The following is a 19,364-nucleotide window of genomic DNA, read 5'->3' as shown; positions in this document are numbered from 1 at the left end:
AGGAAGTAGGGAAGGAAGGAAAGAAGGAAGGGAGGGCGGAGGAAGGGAGGGAGGGAAGGGGGAGGGAGAGAAGGGGGAGGGAGGGGGGAGGAAGGAAGGGGTTACAATGAAAAACAGAAAAGAGAAAGACCAATATGGAGTTAGCCTGACAGCCTTAGGGATGTGCTTCTCAAACTGGGATGTGGCGGTACCCTCTACTAGGGAATCTAAATCCACAGGACAGGGAGACTATTATTTGAAAAGGGACCTTTATTTTAAGACAAACATGGGCTTAACCATAAAAAAGCATGCAAGATTTGTATCAATTTTTCAAAAATTGTGGTAAATAGACAATATAAACTTTAGCATCTTTTTAAATATATATTTCTATTGATTTCAGAGAGGAAGGGAGAGAGAGAGAGAGAGAGAAACATCAATGATGAGGGAGAATCATTGACCAGCTGCCTCCTGCACGTCCCCTACTGGGGATTGAGTCTGTAACCAAGGCATGTGTCCTTGACTGGAATCGAACCTGGGACCCTTAAGTCCGCAGGCCGACGCTCTGTCCACTGAGCCAAGGAGGGTGTCCTGTTTCAGGTCCATCTTCTTAGTGCCTCACCCACTGTAGTAACTATATTTTCTTCTTTTTGTCATCTTGATGCTCTGGCTCCTGGGGCCTTGCTGACAGGACCGCCCCTCCCAGGCCCGGCTAATGCATAAAGATGGCAAGTATTCACCCGAGAACACAGTCCTCCACTGCAAACCCACCAATCCAGAACCACAGTTTTTTCTCTTAGGAGCTGTTACCTGAGTCCCCAGGGGCTGACGGTACATGACCAACAAGGACCAGGATTCACACACCTGCTCCCAGGGTGGTCAGTCACGAGTGGCAGCCCTGGGGGATAAGTGAGGAGGGCGGTGACCCCGGGGTGAGGATCACCTGCCTTTCCACATCCTGAATGTGGGCGTGGCCAGCCCCTCAGGGAGAAGTCAATCGAGGCCTGCTGCCATTATTCGTAACACTGATGACAAAGGATATGGGGTAGCAAAGGTTTGGGACATACCAGTGGCTTGAGGTCCACGCACGAAATTTCCTTGTTGGCTATATCCACAGTGATGGTGGAGAATGTGGGTCTCTCTATGCTGTAAGGCAAAAGGAGTGTTGGTTATTGCACACTGGTGTTGCAGTAGAAAGAATTGCTGACCCGTCCATCTATTTGCTTATCTATCTATCTATCTATCTATCTATCATCTATCTATCTATCATCCATCTGTCCATCCATTCTGACACACCAGAAAATTGACTGAGGACCTCTGCTCACATATGGTGACCCCACCTTCCCTTGAGTTTCTACCTCTTCTTGAATCAGTTTTGTTCACTTATATATAACTAGTGGCCCAGGGCATGGACACGTACACATTGAAAGGAAATTAATTAGAAGAAATATTTTAATATCACTATTCGCCATTTCTCTATAATAGAAGTGTCAACCAAATTCATGATTGACAATGACAGATCGAAACACATGTGTGTGATTGGTGCCAGCGAGAGCTTCATATGTATCGCACGTGCACAAGTCAACATTTATTTTTAAGCGAGAGGCCAGTGCATGGATTCGTGCACCGGGAGGTCCCTCGGCTTGGCCTGCGGGGATCAGGCTGAAGCTGGCATCCCACGAGGGATGTAGAAGTGCACGAAGTGGCAAGGGGCCAGGGAGGTGCCACTCCCGCTCATCCCTGACCTGTTCATCTCGGTCAGCTGAGCAGCGCTCCTGCTGCCGGAGTACACTGACTACCAGGGGGCAGCTCCTGTGTTGAGATTGCCCCTGGTGGTCAGTGCATGTCATAGTGACTGGTCAACCTGTCGACCGGTCACTGAGACTTTGTTATATATGGATAACTTGTTGAAAAGAACATCTGGCCCAGCTGGTTTTTTTCTCAGTAGTTAGATGGTCGGCCTATGGGCTGAAGGGTTGCTGGCTCGATTCTGGTCAAGGGCACATACCTCAGTTGCAGGCTTGATCCCTGGCCCCGGTCAGGGCATGTGTGAGAGGCAAGCAATCAATGTGTCTCACATCAATGTTTCTCTCTGACTCTCCCCTCCCTTCCACTCTTACTAAAAAAAAAAAAAAAATTAATGGAAAAAATATTCTCAGGTGAGGTTTAACAGAAAAAAAGAACATCTGACATTCAGTTTTATTGTCACCTAGCTTCATATAATGTTTTCTCACTTTAAAAGTAGCTTCTGGCCCTAACTGGTTTGGCTCAGTGGATAGAGCGTCGGCCTGTGGACTGAATGGTCCCAGGTTCGATTCCGGCCAAGGGCATGTACCTGGGTTGCGGGCACATCCCCAGTAGGAGGTGCGCAGGAGGCAGCTGATCGATGTTTCTCTCTCATCAATGATTCTAACTCTCTATCCCTCTCCCTTCCTCTCTGAAAAAAATCAATAAAATATATTTTTAAAAAGTAGCTTCTGTATTCATACTTTTATCTTCATTTTCTATTCCTATTGCTCATCTTAATTCTGTCTTTTCTCCATCAGGATTATAGGGTATTATTTATTACACCAGTCCTCTGAAGAGCCAGCTTTATCTTTCATTTTGACTTCATGCTTTTTATTTAATTCATTTCAGATCGTATAATTATTAATTTCCTTCTCATAATTTCCTTTTTTTTGGTCCCCTGGTTCCTTAAGTTAAATATTTAGTTCATTTATCTTTAGTCATACCTTTTCCTAATGACGAAAGTGCTTGACGTATAAACTTTCCTCTGAGTATATTTTAGCTGTATTTCATGAGTTCTTTGATTCAGGGATTATTTGTAAGGGTTCTTCTTAATTCCAAGTAAAGGAGATTTTGGTATTGTTGTTGCTTTTTCTTGTTGTTGTTGTTGTTGTTGTGTTCTAGTTCTGTTGGATTAAGGTCTGAGGGTGTGAGCTGAACATATTACTGGGAGAACTGATTTTTTATGGCTAAATACTTAAATTATAAGGTGGCTTTTCAATGAATTTTCCACAAGCACAAGAGAAACATAATTCTATATTAGAGCACACAAAGTTCTATTTTTTACTTTATGCTTATATTTTTTCAATTCTTTTGAGGTGTAATTAACAAATATAATGGGAGATATTTAAAGTGTAGAATGTAGAATGTGATGATAGACTGACACATGTACACACTGTAAAAGTTAACACATCCATTACCTTGCATATTATTATGATTTCGCAAAAACATCTAATTATACTCTCTTGGCAAATTTCAATTATATAATGTAGTGTTACAGAGGTCTATAGATAGAACTAAAACATACTTGATGTTGAAGTGTTTTACTCTAGTGACACCCTACCCGTGGACTCATACATGTTTGTCCTGTAGTGTCTGGCCTGTCTCACTGAGCAGGTCAAGGTCCATCCACATGGTAGCAGGTGTCAGAATGTCCTTCCTCTTCGAGGCTGAATAAGCTTCTTTTATGTAAAAGAACCACATTCTGTGTATCTACTCAGCTGTTAATGGATATTTAGGTTGCTCCCACCTTTTAGCCTTTGTGAATAATGCTGTTGTGAATGTGGGGGTGCAGGTATCTGTTTGGAATCCTGCTTTCTACTCGTTTGGGTATGTACCAAAAAGTGGGGTTGCTGGATCATGTGGTAATTCTCTGTTTAATTTTTGTGGAACTGCCATTTGTAAAGTGTTTTCATCATTCTTTAAAAAATATTTTATTTTTTAAAAATATATTTGAATTGATTTCAGAGAGGGAGGGAAGAGAGAGATAGAAACAGCAATGATGGGAGAATCATTGATCTGCTGCCTCCTGCATGCCTCACACTGGGGATGGAGCCCGCAACCCGGCCATTTGGCCTGATGGGGAATCGAACCGTGACCCTCTGGTTCATAGGTCGATGCTCAACCACTGAGCCACATATGGCTGGGCCCCTCCTTCTTTTTTTAAAAATTGAATGTATTGGGGTGACATTGGTTAATACAATTATATAGGTTTCAGGTAGATAATTCTATAATACATCCTCTATATATTGTATTGTCTGTTCACCACCCCCAGTCCAGTCTTCTTCCATCATCATTTATCCCCCCCTATTTTAAAAATATATATTTTTATTTATTTCAGAGAGGAAGGGAGAGGGAGAAAGAGATAGAAACATCAATGACAGAGAATCATTGATTAGTTGCCTCCTGCATGCCCCTCACTGGGGATTGAGCCCACAACCCAGGCACGTGCCCTGACGGGAATCGAACCTGACCTCCTGGTTCTTAGGTCGACGCTCAATCGCTGCACCACACCGGCTGGGCCATCCTCCCGATTTAACCATTCTTGCCTTACCATCCTCCATGAAAGGGGCGTCTCAAACTTGGTTTTGCTGTCCTGGCTCCTGCTAAGAGAACCCCATAGACACCCTGGGGCCGCCGCCACAGTCTGAGCAATGACATACCTGGAGGTGAAGTTGGTGTCAGCCCTGCCCCAGTGGTGCTGCTGCTTCAGGGAAATGTTCTGTGGGATGAGAGAAAAAACCCAGTGCCACAGTGGGACAGCCGGGGTCAGTCCCGAGATCGGGGTCTGGGAAGAAAGGGGCGGGGGCGCTGGGAGGAGGAGCCCAGAGACCGTCCAGGCCTCTCCGGGTTCTAATTCTACTCCCATGAAAGGCTTCTGGAAGCTCATGGAAATGGCCACCCCAAGCTCTTTCGTTCCCTGTTGCCTTTGCCCTGGACACAGTGTGAGGTGTAACTTTGTTCCCTTTTTCATTTCTCCGGGAAGCGACAAGAACTGGTTCAAAGAGTCCAGCTGGGGATCCTAGGCATGAGGCCTGGCTCAGACCTACAGATCCCCCCCGACCAATATAGCCAAGTCCTTCCCATCCCCGTGGCTCCCGCCTACCAGCTAGTAGGGACCTCCTGCCTTCCTGGGGCTGGGTTAGCTTCCCGGCCATGTCCTCTGTGCCTCTCCCCGGTGTCACCGTAATGGTGTCACTTGCTTAGCTGAGTGCTGCCTGCCTGAGTTGGGGATGAGCTGGGAATGTCTCCTCCAAATGCTGCAGCACCTAAGGCAGGTGCGCACAAGGACGGAGAGGAGGAAGGAGGGTCGGGCCCAGAAATGACCATGGGCGCTGGACTCAGCCGGGGTGGTCAAAGCCGTGCCCTTCACCCCATTGATCCTGGTGTGGGGCGTGGGCGTGGCTCACCAGCCTGTGCCTGGTGCTCCCATCATAGGTGTAGCCATCTTCATAGTTGTAGACATGAAGTCCCAAAGAGTGGGGATTGCTCACCATGGCCTGGGGTGGGGACAGAAGAGGCATCAGGGGTGACACCAGCAAATGCAGCTGCCAGTCCTCTTCCCAAATGTTCCCCCCACCTCATCCACAACCCTTAGCTGTGGCCTCTAAGCCCAGGCCCGGCCCTCGCGCAAGTAGCAGCCGGGGTCCTGATCTGCAGAGGGAGGCCCAGATGAGAGGCCTCTGGCTGAGAGCCAGGCCAGCCTGGTGTTCCCTCACTGGCCCTGGTCCTGGCAGGCTGGACTCCCCATATTCTTACACTAAGCTACTCCCCAATTTCCAGGCTTGGACACTTGTGCACCAGGCCCAGGACACCCGTGATTCTCAGGCACTCCTGCTGCATGAGGGAAGGCTGTGAGTCAAGGCTCTGCTAAGAAGAGAAGGAACTTGTAGAAAGCACATGGGCAGCTGAAGGGTAGAGAATGGGGCGCGGAGATCTGGTGAAAGGAGCCCTGGCACACGGCTCCATCTGCCCAGACTAGTAGAGGCTAGTTGAGGAGAAAAAGACAGATTCTATGGGTTTCGTGCGTGAGTTCTCTCCATGGGAATCTGGGAACAATGGGTCCAGGGTGTGAGGTCAAGGACGCTGGTAACATCATGTGTCAGAAACACTTGTCCAGCCGGGCTGGTGTGGCTCAGGGCACTGAGCATCGTCCCATGCACCGAGTGGTCGCCGGCTCCATTCTGGTCAGGGTACAATGATTGTGGGCTCAATCCCCAGGGTGTGTGTGTGTGTGGGGGGGGTGTGTGCAGGAGGCAACCGATCAATGTTTCTCTCTCTCTCCCTTCCCCTCTCTCTCTAAAATCAATAAAAACATATCTAAGGGGAAAAAAGAAACACTTGTCCAACAGATAAGGAGATGTCCTTACGAATGGTACAGGGGTTGTGCCTGGCCGGGGTATCATCTCGGCGGCCAACTCCAATTCGCTGTTCATATCAATGATATACATTTTATTGTCAAATGTTCCTTGCAGTACTTCTACCTAGTTAGAAATGTAAAAAAAATAAAAAATAAAAAAAATAATTAATTAATTAATTAATTAAATCAAGTCTTGTTCTCCCCAAAGAAAAGGGCAAGTAGGTGAGAGGTCAGCGGTCACCCCCAGGGACGGGACCTTCTCTAGTCTTGTGGGTGCAGCAGCCTGGGCCGCAAATTGAACCCTCAGCCTTCTGGTGTATAGGACAACGCTCCAACCAACTGAGCCAACTGCCTGGGCGAATTCAGTGGATTTTAGAGCATTGAAAGATGGAATGAGGTTGCTGAACAAGACAGGCTCACAGATGGCATTTCCTTGGGAATGTAAATTGGTGCAGCCACAATAAAAAATAGTATAGAGCCCTAGCTGGTTTAGCTCAGTGGATAGAGCATCAGCCTGCAGACTGAAGGGTCTCAGGTTCGATTCTAGTCAAGGGCACCTGTCCGACTTACGGGCTAGATCCCCAGTAGGGGTGCATGCAGGAGGCAGCCAATCAATGATCTTCTCTCATCACTGATGTTTCTCTCTCTTCCCTTTCCCTTCCTCTCTGAAATCAATAAAAATATATTTTAAAAAATAGTATGAAAAGTCCTCAAAAAATTAAACATCAAGCTATCATCTGACCTGGAAATTCCACTTCTAGATATTTAGCTGAAGGAAATGAAATCCCTATATTGAATGGATATATGCACCCCCATCTTCATTACAGCATATTCCCAATAGCCAAGGCATGAAAGCAATGTGTGTCCATGAGTGAGTAAACAGACAGAGAAGATGCAGTATGTATCTATAGCTATATCCACAATGAAATGTTATCCAGCCTTAAAAAGGAAATCCTGCCATTTGTGACAAGGTGGAAAGGCCTTGAGGGTATTATGCGGAGTGAACTAAGTCAGCGAAAGACAAATGCTATATGACCTTACTTAGTGTGGAATCTAAAAATGGCAAACTCATAGAACCAGAGATCAGATTGGCAGCTGCCAGAGGCAGGGGCTGGAGGGTGGGCAAAATGGGTGATGGGGTACAGCCTTCCAATTATAAGATACTAGGGATGTAATATACAGCATGGAGACTACAGCTAACAATAGTTATTGCATATTTGTAAGTTGCTAAGAATAGATCTTAAAAATTCTTATCACAAGAAAAGAAATTTGGCCTGGCTGACATGGCTCAGTGGTTGAGCATCTACCTATGAATCAAGAGGTCATGGTTCGATTCCTGGTCAGGGCACACGCCAGGTTATGGGCTGGATCCCCAGTGTGGGGTGTGCAGGAAACAGCCTATGAATGATTCCCCCTCTCCCTTCCTCACTGAAATCAATACAAATAAAAGAAATTTATAACTATGTGTGGTGATGAATGTTAACTAGGTTTACTGTGGTGAGCATTTTATAACATAAACATATATCAAATCATTATGTTGTAGACTCGAAACTAATATAATGTTCTATAGTATGTCAATAATATCTCATTGATCCTGGCTGGGTAGCTCAGTTGGTAAGAGCGTTGTCCCCACATGCCAGGGTTGTGGGTGCAATCCCCGATCTGGGCACATACAAAAATCAACCAATGAATACACTATATAAATAAGTGGAACAACAAATCAATCTCTCTCTTTCTCTCTCTCCTTCTCTCTAAAATCAATAAATAAAAAATTTAAAAATATTTCATTAAAACTGGAAAAAAAACTTTAAAAATAACGTTAGAAAAAACTTTCCTGTATTTCTGACCATGTGATTTCTAGGGACTGTGGAGATGGATTCTGGGAGCCTAAAGAAGACAATTTACTATTTCTATCCAGCAGTTGCTCCCCCTTCCTGAGTGTATCCCTAGTTTCCTTTGGGACTATCCTGAGTTTCCTTTGGCAAATCACCATCTTGCACATCCTTGGATCTGTGGCCTGGTGGGTGAACTGACTGCACCACCGTCTCTAGGTGTGGATTCTGATTGGCTCAGCCTAGGCTTGTGATTGGTCCACGAATGGGCATGTCATCCTCTATGAGCCAATGAGATCCTCTATGAGCCTTGGCTTCTCCAAGGCTCTGATGAGATTCATTCTTTCTTTCTTTCTTTCTTTCTTTCTTTCTTTCTTTCTTTCTTTCTTTCTTTCTTTCTTTCTTTCTTTCTTCCTTTCTTTTTAAAATATATTTTATTGATTTTTTTACAGAGAGGAAGGGAGAGAGATAGAGAGTTAGAAACATCGATGAGAGAGAAACATCGATCAGCTGCCTCCTGCACATCTCCTACTGGGGATGTGCCCGCAACCCAGGTACATGCCCTTGGCCGGAATCGAACCCGGGACCTTTCAGTCCGCAGGCCGACGCTCTATCCACTGAGCCAACCGGTTTCGGCTCTTTCTTTCTTTAATATATATTTTTATTGATTTCAGAGAGGGAGAGAGATAGGAACATCAATGATGAGAGAGAATCATTGATCGACTGCTTCCTGCATGCCCCTCCTCTTGGGGATCGAGCCTGCAACCCAGGCATGTGCACTTGACCGGAACCGAACCTGGGACTCTTCAGTCCGCAGGCCAACACTCTATCCACTGAGCCAAACCAGCTAGGGCTAGAGACCCCCTTTCTTGCCTGGGGTACAGCATGAGGATGCCAGGTCTTCAGGGTCGGCTGCCAGCTTGCTGCCATGATATGAGAAAGCATGCAACACCCCGGCAGGCAGAGTGGAGAGGTGGAAAGAAGCCGGCTCCTGGTGGCGTGATTTCAGACACCAGATCAAGCCTCACCTGGAGGCTTCCCCCTTCGGATGTTTTGGTCCCAGAGTCAACAATTGCCTTTCTGGTTTAAGCCCATTTGTTTGGATTTTCCATTACTTGCAGAATAATGAGTCCAACTTGATATGCGTGTATTTCTCTATTTCTATGATTTTCCTCTCTTTAATTAGTCTGCTTGCCGGAGGATGGCTCACGAATGGCCTGAACCCACATGCATCTCCCTCCCTGGGGGCTCCAGGTAAGTTTCTGTGGAGCCAAGACTGTTCATTTAACTGCTTGTGGTCCTGGTAACCAAATCTCTTACTTTCCTCTCTTCTGAGCAATTTGAGTGTTTGTTGACTTCCTTGTTACAAAGAGCATCTACTAAAAGTGAAATACGTTTCTATTTGAAAGAACGGACAGGAAACTACCTACAAGATGTGGGTGCCAGCCTTTGGGGCAGTGGTGGTTGATTGTCAAATCCAGTTGTTCATGTGAAGTTCAAATCTAACTGGGCACCTCATATTTTATCAGGCAGCCAACCCTACTTGGAGCTCTACATGTGGTTGCCAGCACAGATGCCCAACTCTGGGTCTCTGGGATTTGTGTGTGTGTTTGTTTTTAAAGTGTCTTGAATATGGAGCTAAACAGTTATGATCACATACTTTGCAGAGGTCAAGATGGAGTTGAGGGTCCATGAGAACGGCCTGGATATTCACGGAGCACTTCTGGAAATCAAAAGCTGGAAACTCCGAGTCAGGAAGTGGGGTCAGGATTTCAAGTATCCCCAGATCAGTGAACATCAGGGCTGCCTGTGGGGACCAGATGTTTTGGTGTGGAAGCTGGAAAAAAAAGTGATTCTGAAATCAGTTCATTCTAATTCTTTTTTGGGGATTTAAATTTTGTCTTACGATTTGGGTTTAAAGAAGGTAGACCATGCCGAAACTGGTTTGGCTCAGTGGATAGAGCGTCAGCCTGCGGACTGAAGGGTCCCGGGTTCGATTCCGGTCAAGGGCATGTACCTGGGTTGCGGGCACATCCCCAGTGGGGGGTGTGCAGGAGGCAGCTGATCGATGTTTCTCTCTCATCGATGTTTCTAACTCTCTATCTCTCTCCCTTCCTCTCTGTAAAAAATCAATAAAATATATATTGAAAAAAATAACAAAACACAACAAAAAAAGAAGGTAGACCAAACAAACAAACAGCAAGTTATAGGTACACTTTGTTGAGACACCTACTCAAGTTTTACTCATCCCTTGTGTTTAAATCAATAATGGAAACTGTTTCCTATCAGAGAGGCTACCCATGGAATTTCTTAATAGGTCATGGACCTGCTTGGAGAGTTGGAAAAGCCACAGGATCTCTCCCCAGAAAACGCTGGTCATCAGAATGTCAGGGTTAAGGCTTCACAGAGACAGTTCTGGTGCTAATGCCCCACACAGTGATCCTGTCCTACTTCCACTGTCAGGAACTTTCAGGACATATGGTGGCTGTAGATGTAACAGGAAAAACACTGAAGTAGCAGTTGGCACAGCTGGGGGACTTTTCTGGTTCAGTTGCGAAGAAGTTACTTGACCTTAGGAGAGAGGGACTTGAACTTCAGTTTCTCCCTGTAAAAGTTGAATGATATTGACACCTTCGCAGGGTTGTTGTGAGGATGAAATAAAATTAGATAAGCATAATGTACAAGATACTGTGAGATATTCCAGCATCAACACTTCATACCCCTGTAACCTTGGATAAATGACTTTCCTTCTCTGTGCCTCAGTTTGACCATCTGTCCAATGGGAACAATTTAAGAGTCTACCTCTTAAGATGATGGTCAAGGTTAAATGAGGTTAATAGTCAGAAGATGGTTAGACCAGCACCTGCCATATTCTAAGTACTCAGTAAGTTTTAGCAGTCATTGTTATTATTTTAATAACTATAAAAATTACTATTACTACTAAAATTATTAAGTTAATGTTACTAATTTGGTATTAATTAAAATTATTGTTATTACTTTTGCTATTAAAATATTGTTACTATTTTAATAACTAGAGCAATTTCTAGCCTCCAGTAAGAGTACTGGAGCATTAGCCGGTTTGGCTGATAGGGCAGAGCGTTGGCTTTTGGACCAAAGGGTCCCGGGTTTGATTCTGGTCAAGGGCACATACCTTGGTTGCAGGCTCCTCCCGGCCCTGGTCTGGCTCATGCAGTAGGCAACCAATTGGTGTCTCTCACACCGATGTTTCTCTCTGTCTTTCCCTCTCTCTTCCACTCTCTCTAAAATCAATGGAAAAATAACTTCGGGCGAAGATTAACAAAACAACAAAAACGAGTATTGGAAGTTTGAGAACAAAGCTGGGAGTAACCTTAACTTTGATTTTACCTACTTTGACTATTACACTTGTCAGGATTCCCAGGGTGCCATAATACAAACTATCCTCCCGAGTTAAGACTGCCAGACCATTCTCATCTAGAAAACAAACAAACAAATCAGACAGAACATTGAAATGAGGCTTCTTTCGCCCTAGTCAGTTTGGCTCAGTGGATAGAGTGTTTGCCTTCAGACTAAAGGGTCCCAGGTTCAATTCCAGTCAAGGGCACATGCCCAGGTTGTGGGCTCAATCCCTGGTGGGGGCTGTGCAGGAGGCAGCCAATCAATGATTCTCTCTCATCATAGATGTTTCTCTCTCTCTCCCTCTCCCTTCCTCTCTGAAATCAATAAAGTATATTTTTAAAAAAGGAATAAGGCTTGTTTTAATAGACAAAAATATTTAAAATACAAAGTGTTTTAATTACCCAGAATTCCATCATCTAGACTGGGCGCAACAAACTTCTATAAAGAACCAGATGGCAAATATATCCTGCTCTGCTGATCATGTCATGTCTATTAAAAGTATTTAACTCTGCCCTGGCCGGGTGGCTCAGTTGATTGAAGCATGGTCCCATGCACCAAAAGGTTGCAGGTTCGATTTCTGGTCAGGGTACATACCTAGGTTGTGGGTTTGGTCCCTGATCGGGACACGTATGAGAGGCAACCAATCAATGTTTCTCTCTTTTATCTCTCTCTCTCTCTCTCTTTCTCTCTCTCTCTCTTAAAAATCAATAAACATATACTTGGGTGAGGGTTTAAAAAAAAATTATTCACCTCTGAAAGTAGATCTGGACAACTCGTAAATGAATGACTGTGTTCCAATAAAACAAGCTATGGGCCAGATTTAGCCCACAGGCCAGGGTTACTGAGCCCTGACATAGGTAACCACTGTTAACACTTTAGTAAACATCTTTTCTGATAGTTTCATATACTGGGATCATACTCTGGAACCCTCCAAGCTGCTTTGTAACTTCATGTTTTCCTCTCCTTTTGTGTACACGGATGAAGTTGGCTGGTTGATGCTCTGGTGCCTGGGTGAACTCTAAGTTACTCAGCCAGCCCTCCACTGGTGGACATTGAGGGTGTTTCTGATCTTTTGCAAGTACAAAGTTCCAAGGAAACACAGGCCACCATTAAGAGATTTTATGAAGGGGGTAATAAGATCCAATGTACATTTTTATTCTTTTTTAAAAAAAGCAACCAAGGAACTTTGCCAGTGGCAGTATTGTAGCCAATGAAGTTTATCTGATTATTGCTAATTGGGGGAGGAAAGCAACCAAGGAACCCTGGCCGGTGTGCTCAGTGGTTAGAGATCCGCCCCCACACTGAAGGGTTACAGGTTTGATTCTCAGTCAAGGGCATGTACCTGGGTTGCAGGTTTGATCCCTGGCCCTGATCAGGGCAAATGCAGGAGGCAGCCAGTCAATGTGTCTCTCTCGCATCCATGTTTCTCCTTCTCTCTCTCTCTCTCTCTGTCTCTGTCTCTTTCTCCCTCTCTCCCTCTCTCCCTCTCTCCTTCCCTCCCTTTCATTCACTTCAAAAATCAATGGAGCCCTAGCCGGCTTGGCTCAGTGGATAAAGCGTCAGCCTGCGGACTGAAGGGTCCCAGGTTCGATTCCGGCCAAGGGCACATGCCTGGGTTGCGGGCTCGATCCCCAGTGGGGGGTGTGCAGGAGGCAGCCGATCAATGATTCTCTCTCATCATTGATGTTTCTGTCTCTCTCTCCTTCTCCCTTTCTCTCTGAAATCAATAAAGAAATATATTTTTAAAAAATCAATGGAAAATACATCCTTGGGTGGGGATTAACAAAAACAGTAACAATAAAACAACCGAGGGAGTTTTCAGAAGAAGCAAGTCTTAAGCTGAGCCTTGAAAAAAGCTTCTGATGTAGAAAAGTGAGGTGTGTTTGCAGGGGAAGGACCAGAGGGTTTCTCGACCTCAGCTCCATTGTTGTCTGTGATGTTGGGTAGCAGCCCTGGCCTCCATCCAGAAGATACCAGGCACCCCCACCCCCCCTGAGTCATGACAACCATCTCCATGCACCGCCCCGTGTCCCCAGGGTGGGAACCATGGGTTAGGTGAACAAAAGGGATCCCTTAGGGCAGTGTGGGCAGTCAGATGAGATACAAGACATACAGACCTGAATGTCATTTTTGCGAATTTGAATATTATTCTTTAGAACATATTAAAGATTCTAGACATGGGAAATGATGTGTACTTAATATTTTTTTATAGGAGTGGGAAGACAAGCCATTGACTGGGAGGAAATATTTGCAGAGCCTATTTTTGATAACGGACTTGCATCGAGAATATATAAAAAACACTTGCAACTCAACCATAAAAAGGCAAACAGCCCAATTAAAACATGACCAAGGCCCTAAAGGGACAGTTCAGCTAGAAAGCTACCCGCAGGTTGGGCACGCACTCGCAGCCACACAGTGGATGGTGATGCCGGCATCCAACACGGAGGAATACAAGGTACCAGGTCCTTCTTGCACCTGGACAGGGAAGACGAGCTGACCTACGAGACAACAGGGCAGAATCATGAGGTCTGGGCACGTGTTGGAAGGGGGAGTCCACTGGTGAAATGATAAAGATTCAACAAAAATATAATACTGAGATGCGATGCCATAAAACACCCTCCGGAATGGACGTGGGTTTCAGGAAACTGCTTCCCCGCCTGGAAGCTGGACCCCCACAGAACACTCATTCAGGTAACAGGTATTAGAAAAAAGAGCGCTTTCTTCCTGGAATGGGCTCTCAAATGGGCAGCCCGAGCCCCTTTCTTGCTGAGGAACACGGGGCTCGGGTAGCCTGGCTGGCACTGGGTAGCTGACTGTGATTGTGGGCACTCTTGCGACCACACCTGTGCCCAGAGGTTCCTGACAGCCCCTCTTCAGGGAGGGCTGCCTTTTGCTCCGCGGCTGTGCCAGCTGGCGGGCTGGGGCTCCAGGGCCTGGGCACTTCCAGGGTCCCTCACCAGGCCACCTACAGGTGCTGTGCCACTTCCAGATTCCTTTCTCGCTCAAGGGAAGCTCAAGTGAGTGGTCCTGACACAGCTCCTAGAATCCCTAACCTTAGCTCCCAAACAATGCCTGCAGTTCCTGGACTGAAGGCGTGAACCTCTGCCCTCGGCATCTGGTGACTTTCAGAACCTGCTGCCTGTGTGTCCCTGAAGGTCCCACAAGGCAGGGGGTGGGGGAGAGCGAAATGCGGTTAGGAGGTATGTGGTAAAGGGGAACATGGGCCCCTTCCCATGAGACCTTGGGAGCCTGGCCAGCTCCTCAGTCAAGAAAACAGCTAGCAGTTTTGAGTTCACACAGCTAATGCTGAGAAACATCCTCCTTCCCCTGCAGGCCCCCGTTTCCTCTGTTTTCTGTTCTTTATAAAACCTTGTGTTGGGAAAGTCTGGGTGGCTGGAAACAATAGGTAGTAGCCCGTCTGCAGGCCAGATGGGACTTGGCAGTTCAACTCACTGGGCCACATGTAAGACCCAATAAACCCATCGCTCCCACAGCCTGCCCTCTGGGTAATTTCTTTGAGAATCCAAGAACCACACCTTGAGGTGTTCTGGGACCTCAGCACTTTGCATAACAGGCGGCAAAGTGAGCATGGGTTCCACTTAAGTGAGGGGAGAGAAAATAATGGCGTGTGCTTCCCCCACTTGGAGGGGGACCCTGAGTGGCAGCCCTGAGCCGGCCGCTCACCTGAATTTCGGGAAACTAGCAGGCTCTTCTCGAACCAGAAGATCAGAAAGCCTTTCTGGCCGGGGACGATGAGGACGTCAAGGGTGCCATTGTAGTCAAAGGGCAGCCCAAAACTGCGGTTCAGAGGGTGGTCCGAGTACCCAAACTTGGCCTGAGAAAGACATTCCAGGTCAGTGATTACAGAGTGGCAGCAGGTGTAGGTCCTCCTGCTTCATTATTCAAACTTCCTTCAAGCTGGCTTAGCTGTCCAAGCAGCTCTCAGCTGGGGATGGTTCTGCCCCCGGAGGGCACCTGGCATGCCAGGGGATGTCTGCGGTTGTCACACTGGGGGTGCTCCTGGCATAGTGAATGGGAGCTCAACACCCCGCAGTGCACAGGACAGATTCTCACAACAAAGAACTATTCACCGGAAGTGTCCACAGTGCAAGACTGAAGTGCCTACACTCCCTCAGTTCCTGCTCGCCCTTGCTCCTGAATTATCATTCAAATTCCTTTCCTCCTCCAACCCACCTGTGTGCACACCCCAGATTCTTTTCCTAACAGCCTCCTTCATCAAGCCACTCGCACCTTGCGACCCTCTAAAGGCTGGCTCCGGCGTCTGGTCTAAATTGTTTGGCATGGGAGACCCCCCGTGAGCACGCGCAGTGGCGCGGGGCGTGGCAGCGCTGCACGCTCCTCTGGGGACCGAGCGGAGCCATGCTTTTAAGCTCAGCGACCTTCTCTCTGATATCTCAGCCGCCTGGCCTGAAGCGAAGCTGTCTTGCATGGGAAGAGAGTGGTCACGGTGTCTCGTGGTAACAAAGCTTAGGACGAGGAGAACCTACAGGAGAAAGGACATCCACCGGTGTCTCCCAACAGGATAAAGCGGCATCTGTCATGCAAATACCGCCCTGTGCAGAAGTGAGGGGAGACTGCTGCAGAAGTGAATACAGGCAACATCTTTGATCCCAGGGCACAGGCCTTTGAGAAGAAATCTCCAAGCCTCTCGTAGAGGCATTAGAAGGCTATCCAGGCAGCCAAAGTACCTCAGGATCATGGTTGATAAAAACCAGGAGATTGGTGGCATCCATTTCCCTTTTCCCTTCACACCCTATTCCATCCAGAAAGACTTCATGACAGTGCTGTACCAGGTGTTGGAGGATGGCAAGATTGGGATATTTGAGAGTCCAACTGGCACTGGAGAGTGGAAGAGAGAGGGAAAGCCAGAGAGAAACATGGATGTGAAAGAAACACATTGACTGGTTGCCTCCTGAACCAGCCCTGACCAGGGCCGGGCTGGGAGGAGATTGCAACCAAGAGATATTTAGAGCTATGGAAGTTTCCTCAGAGAACTCTAAAGGGGAGTTGAGCCAGTATATCTCAAAAGAAGACATCGAGAAATTTATGATGGCACTCAAAGTTGGAGGTCAGGAGACAAAGCGAGAACTGGAGAAGGCATTCACTGCGGTCCTAATGGCTCTGGGGTCACATTTTCCAGATATGATCATTGTCAAGCTACGGGACAGACCGAATATACACTGTCTGCTCCCAAGGAGCCTCATGGTTGCAGTGGGGAAGATCATCTTTCCCAAGTATTCTACGGATTAGTTCAGGGGTGGGCAAACTTTTTGACTTGAGGGCCATAATGGGTTCTTGAACTGGACTGGAGGGCCGGAACAAAAGCATGGATGGAGTGTTTGTGTGAACTAATATAAATTCAAAGTAAACATCATTACATAAAAGGGTACGGTCTTTTTTTTTTTTTTCGTTTTATTCATTTCAAACGGGCCGGATCTGGCCCTCGGGCCGTAGTCTGCCCACGGCTGGATTAGTCGTCAGTGCCCAGAAACATCTGGATTCCTGGTATGATAAGGTGATGGGCTTTAGTCCAAGGGAAATGTCCATGAAGGCATACATCACCTTCTGCATCTTCTTCAACCATTGGTCTTTGAAGAGCAAGGACAAGGCACAGGTGACAGAGCAGGTTCTGCAGATAATGGGCCACCTTTTCTTCCTTATGCCACCATCCAAACTCAAGAACCATGTGAACCGGTTAACACGATGGTTAATGATTTTGATGTCCATGAAAGTGACACCTTTCTACATTTCTCAGTGCATATCTGCCAACTGGTGAATGCTCTGGCGCTCAGCAGCTGTGGAGGTATAAACTTGGAATCCCAGCTGGAAAACATTACAGGCATGCTGTTCCAGCAGCTTTGTGAATGAGTGAACCCAGCAGACCCTCACTCTGTGGAGAACTGCAGCCTTGCCCTGAGGGCTTTCTTCATCCTGGCCAAGTTATACCAGGATCAGATGGTATCCCTCCAGTGATCCAGCCAAGATGGAATCAGCCCTTCAAGTGTTCACAGATGTGTTCCAGGAATTGCCTCAGACCGAGAAGCTGCAGCGCATGGTACTGAATTCAACCATTATGGTGATTCAGGAGGACCTCAAACCAGTGCCGAAGGTCCTCGTGCACTTCATTGAGATGCTGGATCAGCATAACTACTTGGCCTTGCCCCAGGGGAACACTATAATCAGCTATATCATCAAGCTTGTGGAGCCTGACTCATCAAATGAAGAGGACATCCGAATAATGTGTTCCAGAATCCTACAGATGGTATCTTTGCCCAAACTGGTCACGTTGGTGTGTGAGCCCAACAACACCTTGGCCTTTGTGCCTCTGTGTAAGGCAGCCACACAAATGGCTCTGAAGGCCCGTTCCCTGGGCCAGGTTCCTTACCTCAGCAGCTTTCACCAGGATCCTACCGAATACATTTCCCCTCAGAGACTCCTGACCCATCTTGTGATGTGTTCCCGTAAGTCCTACAGGGAAAAGGAGTTTGGTACAAGCTCTCTGAGGCTACTATCTGCCCTGCATCCTATCACTTCTCTGCGTCCTGTTATAAACCACAGTGTTGGCCAGCTGTGGAGGAAGGTGATCCCACAGATGTTGGAGATACTAGATGATCATACTGAGAAGAGCCTGAATCAGGAGGAGTGGGAGGACAGGCTGTTCCAGTTTTTGAGTAAGTCATTAGTGGCTATTGATGATGACCGCTGGCAGGAGCAACTCATCAGAGTCATCTTGGAGAGGATGCGTTATTTCAGTGATGATGGTGATGAGAAGGCTTTTCTCTATAAATTCTTTGGCTTTGCCCTGTGGACCTCAAGAAGTGAGAAACTTGCCCTAGCCGGCTTGGCTCAGTGGATAGAGCGTTGGCCTGCGGACTGAAGGGTCCCAGGTTCGATTCTGGCCAAAGACACATGCCTGGGTTGTGGGCTTAATCCCCAGTGGGGGTGTGCAGGAGGCAGCTGATCAATGATTCTCTCTCATCATTGATGTTTCTATCTCTCCTTCTCCCTTCCTCTCTGAAACCAATAAAGAAATTAAAAAATAATAATACAAAAATAAAAATTAAAAAATTAAAAAAAAGAAGTGAGAAACTGGTGAAGATGATGCTTTCCGGCATCCTTCAAACTTCCCATGAAAACCTGCAGGAGAGGGAGGGCATTGCTGTGGCATTCAGCATCGTGTCCAAGAAACATCTGAAGACAGTCCTGGAGCAACTGCAAGTGTATAGTGCTATACTCACTGACAAGGAGTCATCGTCCATCCTCACATTGGCAAAGGAACATCAGCGAAGGGAATGGGTGCTTGTCTGTAACACCATCTACTTAAGCTATAGCAAGATTATTTTAGAGAGCAAGGGAGATATTTTCATGCATTTCGATGCCATGCTGGTCTTGATCCTGCAACACTACCACAACTGCATTTTGGAAAAGGATAAGGACCTGAAGCTGGATTACCCGAATGCCCTCATCATACTGACAAAAACCCTGGGCAGTCAGCAGCACGTGGCCTTTCAATTCAAGTTCCCCCACAAGCTAGCAATTGTTACCTTCATGGTGGACTAATCAAGGAGGAGCCATTGAACTCCATTCCAGCCCTATTAGACAGAAGGCAATGAACATCATCAATAACTTCAGGATGCTCAGGCCCCTCTTAGAGATAGAAGAGTAGAGTAGAGCTCCTGGGAACATGCTTCAGGAGTGTGTTCTGCCTGCCATCCATAGAGTGTTACAAAAGGAGGCATCTAGTCCCAAGAAGGGCCAGGCCAATGTGGATGTGTTTGCAATCCCTCCTCAGACTAATGGAGACACTTATTGTTGAGATGCCCACCCGGATCCAGAACTGCTTGTAGCTTATGGATCCTTGGCTTACTTCCCAGAAGGACACGAGTGGGAACGGGCCATGTGGTGTGCTGCACGTATTCTGGAGTTTACAGCAAAGATGGAGGACTTCAATGCTTTTGCAGAGGACTTCCCCCAGAGCCAGCTCACCAACCTGGCGCTGACAGCTATGGAGG

The 19,364-nt window shown here is 46.8% G+C and overlaps 1 protein-coding gene across 1 annotated transcript in view; it reads right to left on the bottom strand.

Moving 5' to 3' along the window:
* CATSPERD (cation channel sperm associated auxiliary subunit delta) overlaps positions 1 to 19,364 on the bottom strand; it is a 44,803-nt gene that overhangs the window by 9,286 nt on the left and 16,153 nt on the right. The window contains exons 9-16 of the mRNA XM_070416970.1: positions 15,016 to 15,166; positions 13,734 to 13,829; positions 11,324 to 11,406; positions 9,614 to 9,790; positions 6,132 to 6,245; positions 5,172 to 5,261; positions 4,425 to 4,483; positions 1,044 to 1,122 (exon numbers count right to left, since the gene is read on the bottom strand). Of these exons, the coding sequence (XP_070273071.1) occupies positions 1,044 to 1,122; positions 4,425 to 4,483; positions 5,172 to 5,261; positions 6,132 to 6,245; positions 9,614 to 9,790; positions 11,324 to 11,406; positions 13,734 to 13,829; positions 15,016 to 15,166 (849 nt within the window). The remainder of the gene's footprint in view (positions 1 to 1,043; positions 1,123 to 4,424; positions 4,484 to 5,171; positions 5,262 to 6,131; positions 6,246 to 9,613; positions 9,791 to 11,323; positions 11,407 to 13,733; positions 13,830 to 15,015; positions 15,167 to 19,364) is intronic.

The sequence above is a fragment of the Myotis yumanensis genome, unplaced genomic scaffold (assembly GCF_028538775.1).
Source record: "Myotis yumanensis isolate MYYU_CA2020_CCGP unplaced genomic scaffold, mMyoYum1.0.hap1 SCAF_5, whole genome shotgun sequence".
Taxonomy (NCBI): Eukaryota; Metazoa; Chordata; class Mammalia; order Chiroptera; family Vespertilionidae; genus Myotis; species Myotis yumanensis.
The sequence above is the reverse complement of the archived record's forward strand: the minus strand, read 5'-3'. Positions and strand labels throughout refer to the sequence as shown.